Here is a 19,752-nt window from a genome sequence, read left to right as displayed (position 1 = left end):
CATTTCAAGGTTGGAGGTCTCGGGTCTTTTCAATATGTTGTTGAAAAAGGACTGTGCCCAGGTTTCCAGCTGAGGCGGTTCGATTTCTTCCGGGAGTCCTCTTATTCGCAGATTGTTTCGTCTGTGACGATTTTCCAAGTCGTCTATATGGGTTTGGAGCTCCCATATCTGTTGGAAGTGTAAAAGTAGTTCCTGGTTGTGGGCTTCTAGTGTTTCGCTAGTCTTCTCCTGCGTTTCTTCTACTGCCTCTACTCTTTGGCCTATTTGTCGGATCTCATGTTGCAATGAGGCCATATCTTCTCTACGTGCGTCTTCCATTTGTTGGAATAGAGCGTCGATGTGATTCTGGGTCGGCAGGGCCTTAAGGTGTTTTTTCCAGTCCCAGTCTTCCTCCTCCTCCTGCATGTGGTGAGGGACATGCATCGGTATCTGGGTGGGTAGTCTGGGTGGCGATGTTCGGCTCTTGCTGTTGCTGGTTTCTCCCTGGAAGCTTGGACCCTGTGTCGATTTGGGTTTTGTTGCGACCTGGGATTCGGTCTGTCTGGATTTCCTCTGGGCTGCATTTCTTTGCGGCAATGGGTCGTTTTGCCGTAGTGGGGGGGGGGTAGTCGTGACAGGCTTGTTTGAGTGCGGGTGGGAGCTAGAAGCAGTGTTCGCGGTAAAGCCATTCTTCCCTGGGCTCTGTTCCGTGGAGTTGCACTGGGGCGGGTTGCTATTCGGTGGCGGAGGGCCACACACTCGTGGAGATCTGTTGGCGTTCTGGGGCGAACCTTGTTGAGGGGGTTCTCCCTCAATCTCTGCGCCCTGTGGAAGGTTTTTATTTAAGTTCTCTTCCGCCTCTGGTGTATTGTTCCTGGGGGTCTCTTCTGTCTCCTCACGTGACCATATGGACCCTTGGGGCCGGGGGGGCTGAAGTGTTCCTTCTCCCTCCTGTACAGGGTGCTCATGTGCTTGCAGGTCTTTCCCTGCATATGTCGGCATGTTGCTGTGAGGAGGGGTCAAATGTGTCCCTGAGGCCCCTGGCTCTGGGCTACTTCTGTCTCTCCCCTCTTCAGGGTCTGTCCTGGTCACTGCACTCTCCTCTTCTGCTGCTTTGCGGCTCCCCACTCATCTCCCCCTCTGCCGTCGGCAGGTATCTGTACTTTACTACCTGCTTTCTCAGCTTCTGTGTCTCGGTCCCGGCTCTCCCTATGGTTCTCTTCCTCCTCGGGGTCCCTGGTGAGTGCTGGGGATGCATTGCTCACCTTCTCATATGCTGGGTTTCTGTCCTGGCGCGCCGCTCCTCCTCTCCCCTCCATGCGGCCGTCGGCGGGTGTTGGTGTGTCCCCCCTCTCCAGCTCTTCTCTGCTCTCCTCACCGGGATGACAGCTGGTAGTTCTTGTGTCTGCCTTCGGGCTGCCACTGTCGTCCGCTCCGCTCTGCGCTCTCCCTCTGCGCTGCTGTTCTGTGCCCCTCTCAGGGTTAGATTGCCGCACTGGGGGTGCTCCGGGCGCCATCTTGCTTGCAGCCGCGGGAGACTGCGCTCCCGCAGTTCTTCTCATATACGCCGAGATATTGCTCCTGGAGCCATCCAGGGGGGTCTGTGGGGCTTCTCTCCTCTTTCCCCTCGCCATGATAGATAAAAGCCGGGTCTGGGTCATCTGTTTTGTGAGTAAATCGGGTCGGGTACAGGAGCAGAGCAGCAGTGCATCTCACTCCTCCATTTGCTGGCCACGCCCCCCTTTTAAAAAATTTTTTGTCGTTTTCACACTGACAAAACTTAACATGATGAGAGTGGTTACCCCATTATTATTTGTGGATGACATTGCAATGACAGGTTCGTTGCACTGCTAAAGAACAGATGGGCAACGTTACGCCCGTGACAAAAAGTGAGCAGGAAAGTGCGCATACTCATTAGAAAACTTTTGGTGGTACTCCTATTTTGGTGCACTAATAGAACATACAGAGTATATTTAATAGAGAGAGGAATCATTATTGTATGATTTGTCTTTGTCTATATATGTATATAAATTGGTCAGCAATTAATATGGATTGAGATCAGGGGAATTTGGAAGTCAAGTCTACACCATGTTCCTCAAACTATTTATGGACAATATTTTTTCGCAGTGTGGCAAGGCGCATTATCCTGCTGCCGCTTAAGAAACACCGATGCCATGAGTGGGTGAACTTGATCTGCAACAATGGTTTATGTAGTTGCTAGGTGTCATAGTAACTTGAATGCCAGCAGAACATCACACAGTCTCTACTAGCCTGCCTTTTTCCCATAGTGCATTGTGGTGTTATTTTTTCCTGAGGTACGTGACGCACATGCACTTGGTCATCCATATGATGTTAAAGAAAAGATGAGCCTTCAAACCAGACCTCCTACTTCAATCACTCCATGGTCTGGTTTTGATGCTCAGGTGCCTATTGCAGGTGCTTTCAACAGTGGATGGGGTTGGCATGGGCAATCTTGACTGTTCTGCAACTACGCAGCAGGCTGCAATGACCTGTGTGCTCTGGCTATTTTCTATGATAGCCAGCATAAACTTTTTCAGCTACTGGTGCTACAGTAGCTCTTTTGTGTGACTGGACCACATGGACTTGCCTTTGACCCCAAAGTGCATCAATGAGCCTTGGGCGGCCATAACCCTGTTGTTGGTTCACCAGTTTTCTTTCTTTGACCTCTTTTTGATAGAGGAACATTGCATACGGGGAACACCCTACAAGACCAGTCGTTTTTGAAATGCTCTGACCTAGTCTAGCCATTACAATTTGAGTTTTCAAAGCCAATCAAATCCTTTCACTTGCTTATTTTACCTGCTTCCAACATATCACCTTCAAGAATCGAATGTTCACTTGCTGCCTAATATATTCAGCCTCAGCATTTACAAGGATGATCGTTGTACTATCCAAGGTCATAGATTTATTGAGGGTGTTCATCACTGCAGGTTTCAGAGTCTGCTGTGGCACTGTCTCAGAGCTTGTCCTATTCAGTGGGGTTCAAAACTGAATGAAAGTGAAAGCATTGAGAACTTTTGCTCATGTTATGGGTGCTAATAGCTCTATCGTAACTGATGTCAAAAAGTAATTTTTTTTTCTAAAAGCTGTGTGTTTTGATACCACTCTGGATCTTCATCAGGTAGGTCAAGTAGGACCTACAGCTTGATTTTTTTAAAACAAAATTGCAGGTAAAAAGTAAGTAATTTAAACTATAACACTGCAACATTTCAAATAGCAAATGTAGAAGTGCTTTAAAATCCAAAAAGAACTCTCTATAAATACAAAAATGTGCATTATCTTTATAAGTGGGCCGAAATTTGTTACAAGGGTTTTTTTCTGCTGGAGGCTACATTGCTGTTATTTGTTATTAGTGTTCCATGTTGATAAATTAGTCACATCTCAAATATTTCTAGAGATAAAGAGTCACTTTTTATAGCACCCACCGACTGCAGTGTGATTGTGACAAATTTTACGAATCTACAAAAAAAGCCAACACAAAATCTACAGTGCAGGTCAATTTATGCTTCTTAAAATCTCATCCACATTGCTGATGCTTTAATATGTTGCAGATTTTCCACTATGTGTGAACATGCCCTGGGGTGACACAATTGGTGAGAGGTTTGCAGGACTTCATTGACCACACACAACTTCAGTATTGTCCTATGAGAAACACTGAAGTTGTGGTAATTGGTTTTAGCACAACTCAGAGATGCACTATGTCGCCCTAGTTTTATTGAGTAGCTGTAGATTATATTCCCTGTGCAGTAATAATTCTACTACTACTGAATGAGGCTTTTGTACTCTCACACTGGAACCTCATAGTTTATTTGTCAGAAAATACATGATAAATTTATCTGATAGTGACAAATAAAAATTATAACTATAGAGATCTAGAATCTTCACCGTGTTTAATATAACAGAGCTTTGTACATGCTCTCACTTTATAATACAGTATGCGGAAATTAGGATATCCATGTGTGGCCCTTGGGGACCATATCTGCAGGGAAAGGTGTATTACTTAAAAGCAAATGCACTTAAAGAATAAAATAAACAAATAAGTTTTGACATGTCAAAAGTTTTGATCAGTGGGGGTGCTCAAATCACTAATTACTGGAATGAAGGGTCTTCAGTGCTCACCCAAGCGATGTGTCCCTTCAGTTATCATCGTTGCTCCTCTCAGCTGAAGATGGTCATAAAGACGTCTAGATACATCTATCGGTCCATCTTCAGATGAGAAGACAAGGAATGATGACAGCCAAAGGGGCAGAGCGCTTGAGTGAGCACTGAAGCCCCTTCATCGCCAGGATCAACTGGGGCCTCAACTGCTCTAGTGATAAAAACTTTTCGGGTGCATTTATTCTTTAAAGAACATCTGTCAGCATTCCTGCAGCTTCTAAACCATTAGCAAGGCAGGGATGCCGACATAGGGGTCAGGTTACACATACCACTCCTACTGCTTAGACTTGCCTCAGGAAATCAGCATTTGAAACTGAAGCTAACATCTGGATGCACCGTTTTTGAAAAAGAAAACACCTGCAGCAAAAATGCAACATTTTTAATCAAAGGGGCACATCTGTTAACCTTTTTGTACCAGGTTTCTGGCCCATAAAAGTTGCATCTTTTGGTACATACCATCTTATGTTCCAAAATGTGTAACTTTTTGCTATTTTATGCCACTTTTTAAAAAATAAAAGAGGCAGAGCTCAGCATTCGGTGGATTGGCTGCTTCCAGCCCCTACACTACAATTTATGCCAAAATCTAACGTTGATTATATCTAAAACCTGTCCCGGCTTGTGTGCCAAATGTATCAAGAGGCTTGCACTTCTTAAAGGGGTTGTCCCGCGAAAGCAAGTGGGGTTATACACTTCTGTATGGCCATATTAATGCACTTTGTAATGTACATCGTGAATTAATTATGAGCCATACAGAAGTTATTCACTTACCTGCTCCGTTGCTAGCGTCCTCGTCTCCATGGAGCCGTCTAATTTCAGCGTCTAATCGCCCGATTAGACGCGCTTGCGCAGTCCGGTCTTCTCCCTTCTGAATGGGGCCGCTCGTGCTGGAGAGCTGCTCCTTGTAGCTCCGCCCCGTCACGTGTGCCGATTCCAGCCAATCAGGAGGCTGGAATCGGCAATGGAACGCACAGAGCCCACGGTGCACCATGGGAGAAGACCTGTGGTCCACCGTGGGTGAAGATCCCGGCGGCCATCTTCGCAAGGTAAGTAAGAAGTCACCGGAGCGCGGGGATTCGGGTAAGTACTATCCGTTTTGTTTTTTTAAACCCCTGCATCGGGTTTGTCTCGCGCCGAACGGGGGGGCTATTGAAAAAAAAAAAAACCGTTTCGGCGCGGGACAACCCCTTTAATATATTTGTCACACTTCATGCCAGCGCTATCTTTACTTAGACCGGTGTTTTATACATCAGTCTTCAGTAAATCTGCCCCTAATGTCTGACACCAGCCTTTTATAAGTCTATATAATAGCCCATGTATATCAGATATAAACTACTATGGTCACTTAAGTTCAGCACAATCACTGGAGATCCAGTCATGGTTGAGGTATTAGCCTTTAATACTTACTTAGGGTGCATTCCCACGAACGTATATCATCTCGGTTTTCACGCCGAGCCGATATACGTGGTCCTCATCTGCAGGGGGGGGGGGGAGGATGGAAGAGCCAGGAGCAGGAACTGAGCTCCCGCCCCCTCTCCGCCCCTCCGCACTATTTGCAATGGGGAGAGGCAGGACGGGGGTGGGGCTAATTCTCGGAACTTAGCCCCGCCTCCTTTCAGTGCAAATAGTGCAGAGGGGCGGAGAGGAGGCAGAGAGGGGGCGAGAGCTCAGTTCCTGCTCCTGGCTCTTCCATCCCCCCCCCCGCAGATGAGGACGTTCGTGGGAATGCAGCCCACAAGTGAGAAATAATTCCTCTTGCAGTTATGTTCCTTAAGATCACCTGCTGGGAATTACTGCTTTTAAAACCTGTATTTATGTAAAGGAAAAAAATATATATGTAGAACACTTTATTTACTATGGAACATTGGATTTGACTTTGAGGAAAGACTGAAGCTTGATCATGGAGATCTGTGGAATCTTACCCTAACCCACTTCGTTTATTTGGCGCTATATGTGTAACTGCATTGCTTCTTCGGCTGAACCGCATTTATATATTATGTCACTTTATAAAATGTGTTTTTATTGGGATTTAGTGCCAAATCTAACACAGTTTTGGTTTTATTAAACTCAAAAAAAGGGTTTAAATGTAAAACCTATATCCAGTGATCTACTCCTGCAACCAGTCAGTGAGTATAATGAAAAGTCTGCTGTGCTGCTGCTATCAGATGTAACATGTATTATGTCTGTGTACAAACACCAAGCACTTTCAACAAACCTGTTTTAATAAAAGCATTGATGGTGTGTCATGGTGTGTTTTTTTCTAATCATTGTGTTTACAAGGAGTTTGTCACCAGTTCCCTTCTTTCCTGTGTGAGATCTCTACTTGGACGAAGATATTCTTCTGAAGGCATTTGTCTTCAGAAACTTTCTCTTTTAATATTGCACCCTGTAACCTTCCTTCCCAGGCAGGAAGTCTCATAGAGATTAGGATATTTATCTACATTCCACTGATGTTTGAGAAATTTCAGCTGGAACCAAAACTTTTTTTTTATTAACTCTACACTAGATCGTTTCTAGAACCATGAACCTCTGAGGCGATGTCCACCCTCGTAACCAATTATTATTTACTTTAATTCAGAGGTGTATCTAAAATGAACTTTGCAATAGAAAGCGTGGCTGCAGCATCAGTCTACACATGGTTTGTTTGGGGATGTGTGAGCTGTATAAACAAAATAATAGAAAATTTTACAACAGCAACATTGTTTCATGCATTGCAACAATAAAATTGGTTGCTCAGACTAAGCAACGACTATATCCAACTAACATGACTATATTGTGGCTTTGTTTTGTACGGACAACCATACCCCGAGAGGTGCATGCTTCTGCTTACATACATAATATTTTTGATCAGATGCCATATATATGGAGGTATTCTTCCATAGTAGCTTTGTACATATGATGGAACATTATATGGCTGAACTCAGAGTGCAGTTCATTTTTAACTGAATAGGATAGTTTAATTTCTTTGCATGGTGAATGGATGGGATCACCGCAGTGCATTATCTTTTATATAGACACTGGGGCAAAATTACTAAGCCTATCTATATTATTTAGACAGGGTAACTTGATCTGGTACTGGTGTATCTTGTCTCCACCAGATATGGGTGGAGACATGGGCTGGCCTGCCGGAGCTAGAGGGGGCACCCACAGCTTCAGGATTGATTGCCTCACACCACTCCTGCACTGAGCATTTTTAGAAGCCGCTTTCAAGCCCCTCGCTCTGCTAACCTCTGGCAAGTATGTTCCTCCTTCTCCTCCTGGCCCCGCTCGACTACTTTGTCCCAAGCACTTTCCCCGCGCTCTCTGGCAACTCTGTTCCTCCGGCCCCCACTGTACTGTCTGTCATTTGTCCTGACCAGTTCTCAGCTGCTGATATATCAGGAGACTGTCCGGCTGCCACTGTGGGCAAGCTAACTCTCCGCTATGCCCAAGTTACCACTGCTGCTAGGTGGTGGGTGACTCGGAGATCTGAGAGCGAGAAGGGGGACGGGGAGAGAAACAGCGTGTGTCCGTCTTCAGCAGCGGAGAACTATGGCAGCACGCATTTGCAGCATACATGGCAGTCTGTGGGTGTGACTGTCAGCGCAGGAGCAGGGAGGGGAGAAGGCAGAGTGGCTGTGACAGTGACAGTAGCCAGGAGGGGGGAAAGGATGATGGTACAGCAGCGAACATACTTGATGCAGATTAGCACAGCGGGGGGCCAGAAAAGCGCCTTTTGAATCTCCTCAGCTCGGTGCAGGTGTGCGTCTCTGCCAGCCAATCCAGAGCTGTGGGTGTCCCCTCTAGCTCCGGCAGGCCAGCCCATTTCTCCACCCATAACTCTGGTGGAAACAAGATACACCAGTAACACTTGACCTAGTTAGTCTGAAAAATGTCGCAAATTTATCACAGGGGCTTGTGCTGTATGATAAACTTGGGTGCTTTTGTAGCTGCAAGAATATTCTGTACAATGCAGCAAAATATTCCACATTGTGGAAAAAATCCACACCAAAATCTGCATGCGTAATGTGCAGATTTTGATGTGGATTTGAAAATGATTTTGATATGCATTTGCTTTACAGAATAATCTGTTGTTTTGCAGAATATTCCAGAGTGTGTGAAAGCAACCTTCAATACAGGACCATTGTCAGGTACTTAAAGGGGTTTCCCAGGGAAATAACTATTGATGACCTACTGTTTTTACAGGCCGATTATCGTTTGATTTTTCTGCCTGAACAAACTGAACGACGACCGATACACGAGCAAATTATTGTTCTTTGTTCAGTCACTGGCAGTGTTTAAACCGAACGATTATCCCCCAGATTTGCATAATACAGCAATAAAATGAACAATAACAACGATCTACATCAAATTTGCTGACTGTCTATTGAACACATATGACATATCTATATGATTGACGTATGAAACAAATGAATTTAAAGACTGAATCAAAGAGATATCTTTGATCCTTTCAAATGAGATTAAATAGACAGAGAGCTAGAACTGATGAGTAATGCTGAATTCCATGATTCAGGCATATGAATACAGGAGGTATTAGACATTAATTCTATTGTATTATAATTACTTGAATAGACAGTTAACATCCAATTAATTCAACAGGCAGTTATTGTTGTGAAAGAAGGGGCAAGGCAAGAAAACAATAATCTGGACAATATAAATATTCCTACAAAGTAAAAGCCTGTAGATAAACCGTGTTTCCCCGAAAATAAGCCCTACCCTGATTTTTGGGGGCTTCAAATATCAGCCCTCCCCCAAAAATAAGTCCTAGCTACAGTAGATGAAAAAAAAATAACAGCAATACTCCCCTAGCCGGCGGCGTCTGGGTCCCCTGCGCTGGTCTCCGGTGCTGCAGCAGTCTGCTGTGTAATCCTCCGCGTTGATAGAGCATTCTCTTTCTGGTAACGGGGCTTTGAATACCCTGCCTCCAGCAAACGAGTGCTGTGATTGATTTACGAGCGCCATGGCTCAGCCTATCAGAGCTGGCTGGGTATTCAAAGCACAGTTACCAGAAAGACAGTGCTCTGTCAATGCTGGGGATTACACTACAGCCTGCCGCAGCGCTGGAGACCAGCGTGAGGGACCCAGACACCGCCAGCTTAGTGAGTATAAGACACTCCCCAAAAATAAGACACCGTGCCTCTTTTGGGGCTAAAAATTAAAATAAGACAGTGTCTTATTTTTTGCAAACATGGTAAGTTCTTACCTGGATTGGATATCAGTAAGAAGAGATCATCATTGTGCAAGAAGAACCCAGAGGTAAATGCTAAGCAACACTTTACACGATTAAGTAATATTTGATTGATTAGACTAGATATCATATACTAGGTCTAAAAGCTGTAAGATCATTGCTACACATTCTGACACTATCATACCATCACACATATAGGTATCTCTTACATGCTAATAAGTAATATGGTATAAGGTACCTTTTAGCAGATAGCTCTCTCTCTATCTATCTATCTATCTATCTATCTATCTATCTATCTATCTATATATATATATAGACGAAAGCCCTCACTGACTGATTGACTTGCCACTAATTCTCCAACTTCCCGATGTCGAAGAACAGTGGTGACGAACCTATGGCACACATGCCAGAGGTGGCACGCAGAGCCCTTCCTGCTGGCACGCGCCGCCGTAGGCTGCTCATCACGTTAGTGATTACCAGCAGGGGCCGCGGCTCCCCTGCCAGTATTCACTCAGCTGCGCTGCTAGCGGTGCTGATCCCAGCGCACACTGTGACGTCAGTGTGCAGCCAGGATACTCCTACCCCCCTCCTCTGACCTTTCCTCTTAGGTTCCACGAGAGCAGGGGAGGTTCCGGCAGCACACACTGACGTCACAGTGTGCACCTGGGATCAGCGCTAGTAGCAGCACCGAGCAGAGGAGCAGGGAGGAGGGGGTAAGTACATAAGTCTCAGGGGGGCACTATTACTACTGGGGGCCGCTGTGGGATGTCACTATTACTACTGGGGGCCGCTATGGGATGTCACTGTTACCGCTGGGGTTTGTTTACACGTGACAGAAATGCTGCGGCAAATTCTGCAGCATTTCCGCATCCAATAAGCAATCAAAATCTGCACCTGTTTTTTTAAATTTTTTTAGTGGCCCTGTCCTTTGTATAACGACGGAGGTAAAAATCATACGTCGTGATAAGCCCCGCCCCCTAACATGTTGGCACTTTGCGATAAATAAGTGGGCTTTGGGTTGTAATTTTGGCACTCTGTCTCTAAAAGGTTTGCCATCACTGTCGTAGAATATATTTGGCACAATCACAGATTATGTCCAAAATAGAAAAAGTAAAGGGGTCCCAACTCGATTATTCAATTCTAAGTGCAAAAGAATTAGCGTCCAAATTTTACGTACGTAATCTAATTCTCTCACTTCCCGATGTCATAGAAATTTGGCACGAGCATTGATTATGTCATAAATCAGAAAAGCTAATGGGTCCCAACTCGAAAATTCAATTCTAAGCGCAAAAGAATTAGCGTCCAAATTTTACGTACGTTATCTAATTCTCTCACTTCCCGATGTCATAGAAACTTGAAATTTGGCACAAGCATTGATTATGTCATAAATAGGAAAAGCTAATGGGTCCCAACTCGATTATTTAATTCTAAGCGCAAAAGAATTAGCGTCCAAATTTTACATATGTAATTTATTCTTTCACTTCCCGATATCATTTTATATAAAGGAAACATCGCATGGTTACCTCCACGTGGTGTTTCCTGGATATGCAAAGAACCATGCAAAATGGTGAACATATTTTTTTCCTCGGTATCTCTAAAGTAACCACGACTTCATAAGATTTTCCGTGTGAACACCAGATAAACACCAGTACCAAATTAACTCGGGCGAAGCCGGGTATATTAGCTAGTAGAATATATAGAAAACCAAAAAAAGAAAAATTTCTGTCAAACCGTTATTTACAGAACTATTCATCTTTTCTTCCATTGACAAATGTTTTTGTACTCAAACAATATTATGTATTATCATGTTCTTCACAAGTTTGGAATCAGCACCTTCACATTGTACAGGGTCAGTACAAAACTATTTTTCATATGTAGACCAGTGTTCTCATTGGCCCTTAGTTTATGCCAATAATTTTAGCACACATTGCCACATTTTAAGCTACACGCTTTCCCCCCTGTGCTGTTAAGTGAGATGCAAGAAGTATAAGGCCTGTGTCATACTATCATATTTGTGCACACCTTACTCAAAGAATAGAACCCATTGATTTTAGTGGATTTATTCATAAGCGTGTATTTTGCATGCGCAATTGCGTCACCAAAAAAAATGCAACATGCTTCATCTTCCTGCACATTTGCGCAGTTGAAAACAAACATCTCAACTCATTTAACCCCCCAATGACCGCCAATACGCCTTTTGATGGCCTGTATCTGGCGGTCTATGAAAAAAAAAAAGGGAGATTGCGCGGTGATCTCCTTCCATACATCACGGGAGCTGGCTGTTTCTTACGGCGACATCTGACGGCAACAGCTCTGATAAGCCGCGCGGCTGATCAAAGCTGGTAACCCTTTAAATGCCCCGAATGATGTTCGGGGGTCCCGTACGACCTTCCGCAATGTTTGTTGCGTTTTTGACTGTGGAATATGATCTGTGGAATGTCTCACGGAATTTATTGCATTTTTTTTCCACAGACTTTAATTGCAGAATTACATTTTATGTACAGTATGTTAGAAATTCCACAGGCGTCCTTCAATCCGCACCAGCAAGCTTTTCCACTGCAGAATTTAATCTTGCGGTTTTGAAGTAAAGAAGCGTGGATTTTAACAGGTGTGAAATTCAAGCACCACAGGGATAACATTGTGATGTAGAAATATCCGCATAGACTAATTCCATCCCGTGTGAGCATCCCTTAAGGTACTTTCACAAGGGCCAGAATTGCTGCAGGCATTCTGCAATGGAATACCCACAGCAATTCCACCTAAACGGCCGTGTTTTACTTGCAGAACAGCTGGAGAATTTAAACCCTGTATTTCAAGGTTTGAAATCCACAGCAACATTCCGCAGCATAAGTAAACATGCTGCGGATTTAGAATCCACAGCATTTTTAAAAAATGCTGCAAATTTGTCACGGAAAATTTCCAAGCCATGCAAAGATTTTTTTCAATTGCTTCCACAAGACTTACTGTAAACGCTATGGAAAAGCTGTAAAAATTCCAGTATTTACTGCCTGTGTGAAGGTGGCAAAAGGTAACTTCTCACAGGGCAGAATTGCTGCAGGCATTCCGCAATGGAATAACCACAGCAATTGAATGGTGCGGATTTGGCTGTGTTTTTAATTGCGGAACAGCTACGGGATTTAACCATCGTCTGTCATGGTTTAAATTCTGCAGCATGTTTTTAAAAACCACTGCAGATTCTTCATGGAAATTATCCACATAATGTGGAGGAAAATTTTTAAAATCTTCACATGGCTTGTACTGTAAACACTGTGAGATTTCGACAGCGGTTCCAACAGAAGAAATTCTGCAGCATTTACTGCCTGTGTGTAGGTAGTCTGAGGGTGTGTGTTCACGTTGCAGAGAATATCCGCGATAAAATCTGTGTATGAATTTTGATGCAGATTTTGACCACAATTCATTTACTACATTGCGATAAATGAATGCTGCAGTGAAAATCCATGGCAAAACCAAAACAAAGAGCATACTGTAGATTTCAAAATCTGCAACATTACTTTATTCCAGTGTGGATTTCTTATGCTGTAATTAGACATGGTTTGTTAAAACCCCATTCACTTACATTGTTCTGTACATAGCTGAGCAACTTTGGCATGAAATCTACAGCAACTCACCCTAAATTGCATAATAAATGATGGGCAAGATAAGTACAACAGTTTTTTGTGGATTTAGCTTAGTAAATCTCAGCAGGGGACTGAATTGATTCTTCTCTTATGGCATTATATAAACTAGACTATTGTTTATAGTACTGTACGGTACATTACAAGGAGTCTGTACTCACACAAGCTAGTGTACATCCCTTTAAAAGTGTAACTGTCATTTTAATATGCAAAATAGGTGATTCTAAGAAAATTTTGCCACGTTTTATTAGCCACCTTTGTATATTTTCCCTTCGAAACACCTCTTCCACGTGGAATGCAACTAGGTTAAGACATTGCTAGGGAGATCCAGATTCACCTAACAGCATAGAAGAGGATGCTCCAGCTGTGCCTGAACTGTTCTCTCTAGGGACTGCACAGTTGTTCCCATAACAGTGTATTAATAAATGTTTGTTTTATATTTTATTAAATGTTAACAGTACTTTGCCCTCCTGTTCCCCCCCCCCCCCCCCCCCCCCGCATGCTGTCACCACCCAACGCACTGAGAATGCATTGGGACCATCGCGGGCACTGTGAAGTGGAGAAGCTGTCTGTAGCACAGAACAGCTTCTCCTTCACAGCTCCGGGGAAAAGGCCGCCGAGATGAATAGCATGAACACAAGGGGACAGAGCAGCAGGGCACGGGAGGACATGGTAGGGTAAAAAAAAATTGAATCTAAAACTAACATTTATTAATAAACTTATGTAGAAACAGACTGCACTAGAGAGAAAAGTGCAGGGAAGAAAATGTCTTAACCTAGCTGCATAATAGAAGAGGGGTTCGAAGCAAAAATGAACAGAATATGCTAATAAAACATATTGCAAAAATGCTTAGATTCGCCTGTGCTGTACATTTTTTATTCAAATGACAATGTTCTGTCATCCTAGGTAAAGTTTATTCTTAGACATTTTTCTTGTGTGCAATTGAAACACACCATGTCTCTGTAGCTGATTCTGTAGTACCTAGAAATATAGGTGTAAAAAAGGGGTCAAATAAGAGGCTGCACATTTTTGTCTGACTCAAATGAATTCTATGGGGAAATTATATAATTATGGACAACGATATGCTGTGTATTTTACATACAACTATAAAACTTTCACTAATTTTGGCATCATATTCAGGGCAATCAAAATATGTGGCAAGTACAGACATAAAATACACTTGTGTGAACAACCTGAAGTGTGAATATCATTGGTAAAAAGGGGATTATCTGCTCTAAACCCGTTTTCCTATTTGACGCTCATATTTTGCAATTTATAAACTTTTGACCACTAGCTCTCTGGGACATGGCACACGCAAAATAATAATAATTAGACGCAACCAGCAGCAGGAACAATTAATCATAGTCTAAAATAAGTGTGCTACCAAACCGTGTGTATTAGCGAACAATAAAGGTTGTTTTCACAAGATGTGTTTTTCAAACCAGCACTGGTTAGGTCCTGATTTCAGTCTCCTATGCTTAAAACTACATAGGAACAGAAACCAGAAAAGAGCCATAGGGGTCATTATGTGAGACACAGAACTCCATTTTACATAGGTTTCAAAGTGTCATCCTAAGTGCTTTCCTAAGCCAGGTTACAAAAGTGACAGGGATTGAAACTGAAAGGCAGACTAAAGAGGTCTCTTTCTCATATATTGACCATATGCTTCCATCCCGATTTTCATCCCTTGGCAGATTTCTGCATGGGAGAGGGACTGCAGGGACGGAACCAGTGTTGGATTGAACACTACAATTTGAACTAAAGACTCCAGCAGTATATGGGCCTACACCGGAGTACTTTTCAGATAAGAGCAATATAATTGGGGATTGCACGTAATGCAGTTCCTTTTGAGAGGTTTTCTGGCTTCGAAGCTTGTGAAAGTACAGGGTAATTCAAAAAGAATTGTGCAAAAGTAAAGCCGATTTCTTCATACATGAATTTACTTACAACAGCCAGAATGACATGAAAAGACAGATAAGCTTTTGAAGTTACTGAAGGGTTTTTCCAAGCTGAACATATTTCTGAAAATCTAATTCACATGAGCATTATTTCTGTCGGACTAATGGTCCAAGATAGAAAAATCACTGCATGTCCTATTTTTGGTTCAATCTTAAGAATTGCCCATTATTTCCTACAACAGGCAAGATAAAAAAAATATCGCATTGCACTCACATATGAATGCAATGCGTTTTTCCAATTTTTACTATCTCGCAAAACGCATTGCAGTTGTTCGGACAGTTATGGCACTTGCCCATGTGATGGCACATTTAGACATTAGTCTACTTGCAGGATCAATGGGTTTCCAGCAGTCCATCCCCCACTGACCCAGGTGTTATGACGTAATTCACTCCAGTGGGACAGTTCATTTAACACTGGGGCTACAGAGACTCTTGTGCAACTTCTACACCATTTTCTTTACAAAGTCTTAATATATTGCTGCCTGACTGTGGTATGTAGTGATGTGTACATGCAAATTTCATACATTTACTATGGACCGCAGCTATAAGAATTGTAACCATCACAGTTCTTTCTCTAGTAAAAGTCTGTGTAGCGCCACCATTAAGAGGCTTTTTGTGTAAAAAAAATAAACTTGAATATACTTACCACAGCATCTTATTCTGGTGCCATCTCTCTATGGGTATGAACACCCTAGTGACATCATGTATAGGGGAAAGCCATGGAATTGTAGGCGACCTGCTTCTGAAGGGAGTCATATGAATGGTTAGGAAATGCAAAAAACTAGTATATTCCAAAAGTTTATTAAGTTTACATTTGGGGGATATAACTTTAACAACCCTGAAGACCCCTTTAAAGAATATTTTCTAATGTACCACATTTTACAGCTTACATATCGATGTCGCCTTCGTAACAAGTAGCTATGTAAACATATTGGTAACGTACTGATTCTGAGCTAATCTATATGATAGTTAAGAGCTGCATTCACAAACTTCCAGGCTTCACAGCTGAAATCTCCCAACATTCCTTGCCACGTTAATATCTACAAAAAAACTTTAGCAGCTTACTTATATTGTAGTTAGATTCAAAGTAAAAGGGTATTCCAGAACTTTATTTATGACAAAGGCCTCATGATAGATCATCAGTAAATGGGATCACTGGCGATCAGCTGATTGTTCGGCTTGCTGTGACTACAGCTATCCAGGTGTAGTCATCATCAAAACTGTAATAGCCGATTCAATACTATTGAAATCAATGAGAGTGCAGGCTCCTCGTTGCAATCAGGACTGGATGTCTGACCCCAACCACAAGGAGGAGCTGATCGTGTAATAAGAGGCGGCACTTCCATTGATTGCAATGAGCGCAAAGCCGGCTATTACACTTCCTTCCCTGACTACCTATGACGACATGTGCCCCACTGTCTGTGCAGCTGATTGGCAGGGATCCCAAGTGGGGGGCCGCCATCAATCAACTATTGATGACTTATCCTGAGGATCGGTTATCAGTAGATAAAGTCCTGGAATATCCCTTTAATACTGACCATTATAGAAGCTCAGCTACGTCCACATCCATGTCAATCATGTTTTTTTCTTCCATCATAATAATAGAAAACTGAAAATGACAGACAACTGAATCCGTCCCACAACGGACACCAATGGCGCCCGCTGGAACCCAGTGATTCCTACTGGTATCACCATTTTCTGGTACTTGTGATGGAACCTACGAAGAACGAGCCTCCATTGTCAGTGCAGACGTAGCTTAAGCTGTTACGGATGCGTCTCAACAAGCTTGTTGACCGTTTCCAATAACCAGCAGCGCTGTGAATTCAGCTCCAGCCTATCTACGCCTGTTATTCGGGATCTGTACAAGAAGGCTAATACAAGGTATTGTCATAGTTATTCAACACGATCTATAAATGGGTGTTCACAAGCGGACAGACTTTGTGACAAATCGCTACATTAGGTCCTGATGTCGCCTCCATGATTTCAATCTATAGGGTGCATTTACACAGGCGATTTTCCTGCACAATTTCTGATGCTTGTCAGATGCAAAGAAATTGAGCAGAAAAGGAGCCTATTATTTTCTATGAATGCGCTTACGTGTCCGATTTTTCTCTTGCAGCACTGTGAGAGAAAAATGGCAGCAGGTTCTATTTTGGGGCATTTTTGTTTAAGAATCGGCAGCTGACACATAGCAGAGCGGAGGAGACGAGCCGTGGTGGTCACTGCAGCTGGATCCGACCCGGCTGTCTGCATGAGGCCTTACAAGCACGTTATAGGTCCGAGTGTCTCATACCGATATTACACTTGCCCATGTAAATGCAGTCTGACTATAAAGCAACTTAAAACCGTTTTACTAGCCGCCCTGCGGTGTGCCATAGACGTTCAGGGCACATCAAAGTACTTGACATGACTGTATACAATGGTGATAGCTGTATGTCATACTGCATATAACCTATCTCACAGGCTTACATCACGGTTTCTTGCTCTCTGGGTTGAACTCTGACAGAAGCCATTGTGATGATATACTTGGTCATTCGCCACAGGTCACGTGACCACAATCCTTCCCGCCTAAAATTCCCGCTCAGGCACAAGTCACGTGAACGCTAACTCTTCCCGCTTCTTTTTCAGTTCACCTCCCAGTCAGTGCGGCCAACCTCCGCGGCGTCACAAGGCCAGCGCCTGCCTGCTGCTGGTCGGTATAAGCTGGCTCCGGCTGCAGTTGCTGTCCCTCCTCATGTCTCCGGGATAACAGGGCAGATTGTCCCCCGACAGTCCCTGATAGAAGTCCGGAGACGTTAGCCGGCGGAGCAGGCGGTTGCCGTGCGCTGTGCCGTCTGTGCTGGGTCCGTCCCAGCTGTGCGCTCGCTGTATGGCGGGCTCTGGAAGGCGCAGGGCTTCTTTCTCCAGGGCGGCTTCATCTTCCGTGTGGGCGGGAGAACAGCTGGCGGAGCGGACGATGAGCCCCCGGGACCGCGCCGTGTCGTCAGCTGCCTCCCTGCGGTGTGAGAAGGGTCGGGAGAAGCGCTCCAGCATCTGCCGGGATAAAGGTTTGGGGCTGCGGGCGGTCGTTTCTCCGTTTCTGGAGTCCGTGGTGCTTCGCCCGCTCAGGGCTCTCTCACACTCCCAGTGGCCGGACACCCGGGCGGCGTCCAGAGCCGAGATCCCTGCCCGGTTAGTGGCGTCCAGGCGGAGCCCGAAGCGTTTGTAGGAGCGGAGCAGGAAGAGCAGCTCGGCGCTGTGGCCGCAGGACGCCGCGTACATCAGCGCCCTATTGCCGTCCCGGTCCGGGATCTCCGGGTTAGCGCTGTGCTGGACCAGCAGCTTCACCGCATCCAGGTGTCCGAGCTCACAAGCCAGGCTCAGAGCTGTGCGCCCCGCCTCGTCCTGCCCGTTCACATCCGCGCCCTTGTCGAGGAGCAGCCGGACAAAGCGGCTCCGCAGCTCGGCTTCCCGCAGGCAGACGGCGAACATAAGCGGGGTACGGCCCTGCTCCCCTGCCGGAGAGTTCACAATCCTGCGGTCCAGGGCGTCCAGCACGAAGCGGGCTAGGTGCACCTTACCACCGTGCATGGCGTCCAGGAAGGTGCGGGTGCCCGAGCTGCGCCGGAGGTCCCTTGGACGGAGCATCCTGAGTTGAGGGAGTGACAGCTGGAACGTCCCGGTGTCCTCCAGGCTCCCGCTGCGGGTAAGTTCTGGGGCCTCCTGAGCCGGAGCTCTTTATACATCTTGGTAGCCATGGTAACGGGGACCGGTGATGCTGTGGGGAGGGTCGGGGACGGAGACTTCTTAACTGCGTGAGAACTAAGGGGAGGAGAGGGGAGCATCACTTGTACAGGAGGATTCCTGCATATTACTACACTGTGCTCTATGATATATTCCTACACTGCCCTCACATTACATATACATCCTTATACTCTACCCTCATATTACATTTACTACATCCCTATACTGTATCCTCGTATTACATAGAACACCTCACTATACTATCCTTATATCATATATTACATCCCTATACTGTATCCTTATATTACATCCCTATGCTGGGTACTGGTGCATCTTGCCTCAAGCGGGACAATGGGTGGAGGCAAGGGTTAGTCCTGGTGGAGTTTACTGGAGCGTCTATAGCTGCCAATTGGCTACCTCACATTCCTAGCAGCTCGACCGCTGTCATTTTCGCACGGCGCCCTGCCATCTGCGCCGATCTCTCTCTGCTGTCAGTGTCCCTACCACTCTGCCCTTCTGCCTCCAGCGCCTTCTGCCCCCCCCCCACCTGTCACTCTCCCTGCCAGCCTCACATCAGCGATGCACTGTCTGTGGCGCTCTTAGTCTCCCCCATCTCTGGGGAGAGAGTCTTAACAGTCCGTTAGCTGTCTCCCCCGGGGCTCTGCCTTCACCCCTCCGTGCTCCGGCGCTGTCTGTCCCCCACTGGGAATCTCTCTGCCAGCGCTGATATATCAGCTTATGTGCGGGCGGGCATCAGCTGGACACGTAGTCTCTGTACCCGCCCCCAGACGGCTGTCAGTTGGTGTGTTCTGCCAGTGTCAACGTAGCCTGGCGCGCTTTCAGTCTTCACCTCCCCAGCCAGCTGTACGGCGGCTGCCTACAGGAAGGCAGTGTCAGCAATTTAGCCAGCTAGGGGCGCTCCCTTGCACTCCACCAGGATAAACCCTTGTCTCCACCCACAGTTTCGGTGGAGACAAGATGCACCAGAACCCCTATACTGTATCTTCATATTACATAGAGCACATCACTATACTACCCTATCTTCATATTCCATATATTATATCCCTATGCTACCGTGGTGGCGAACCTATGG

At 45.0% G+C, this 19,752-nt stretch overlaps 1 protein-coding gene across 1 annotated transcript; it reads right to left on the bottom strand.

Annotated features, from left to right (window-relative positions):
• Positions 1 to 15,721: 15,721 nt before the first annotated feature.
• Positions 15,722 to 18,651, bottom strand: ANKRD63 (ankyrin repeat domain 63). The gene has a single exon (XM_066608521.1). It carries the CDS (start codon positions 18,561 to 18,563, stop codon positions 17,601 to 17,603), a length of 963 nt encoding a protein of 320 aa, XP_066464618.1. The 5' UTR covers positions 18,564 to 18,651; the 3' UTR covers positions 15,722 to 17,600.
• Between the last annotated feature and the right edge of the window lie 1,101 nt (positions 18,652 to 19,752).

The sequence above is a fragment of the Eleutherodactylus coqui genome, chromosome 6, assembly GCF_035609145.1.
Source record: "Eleutherodactylus coqui strain aEleCoq1 chromosome 6, aEleCoq1.hap1, whole genome shotgun sequence".
Classification (NCBI taxonomy): domain Eukaryota; kingdom Metazoa; phylum Chordata; class Amphibia; order Anura; family Eleutherodactylidae; genus Eleutherodactylus; species Eleutherodactylus coqui.
The sequence above is the reverse complement of the archived record's forward strand: the minus strand, read 5'-3'. Positions and strand labels throughout refer to the sequence as shown.

What these genes read in the sequence shown, in the direction of transcription:
- ANKRD63 (XM_066608521.1), bottom strand. Translation starts at nt 18,563, where the DNA reads ATGCTCCGTCCAAGGGACCTCCGGCGCAGCTCGGGCACCCGCACCTTC.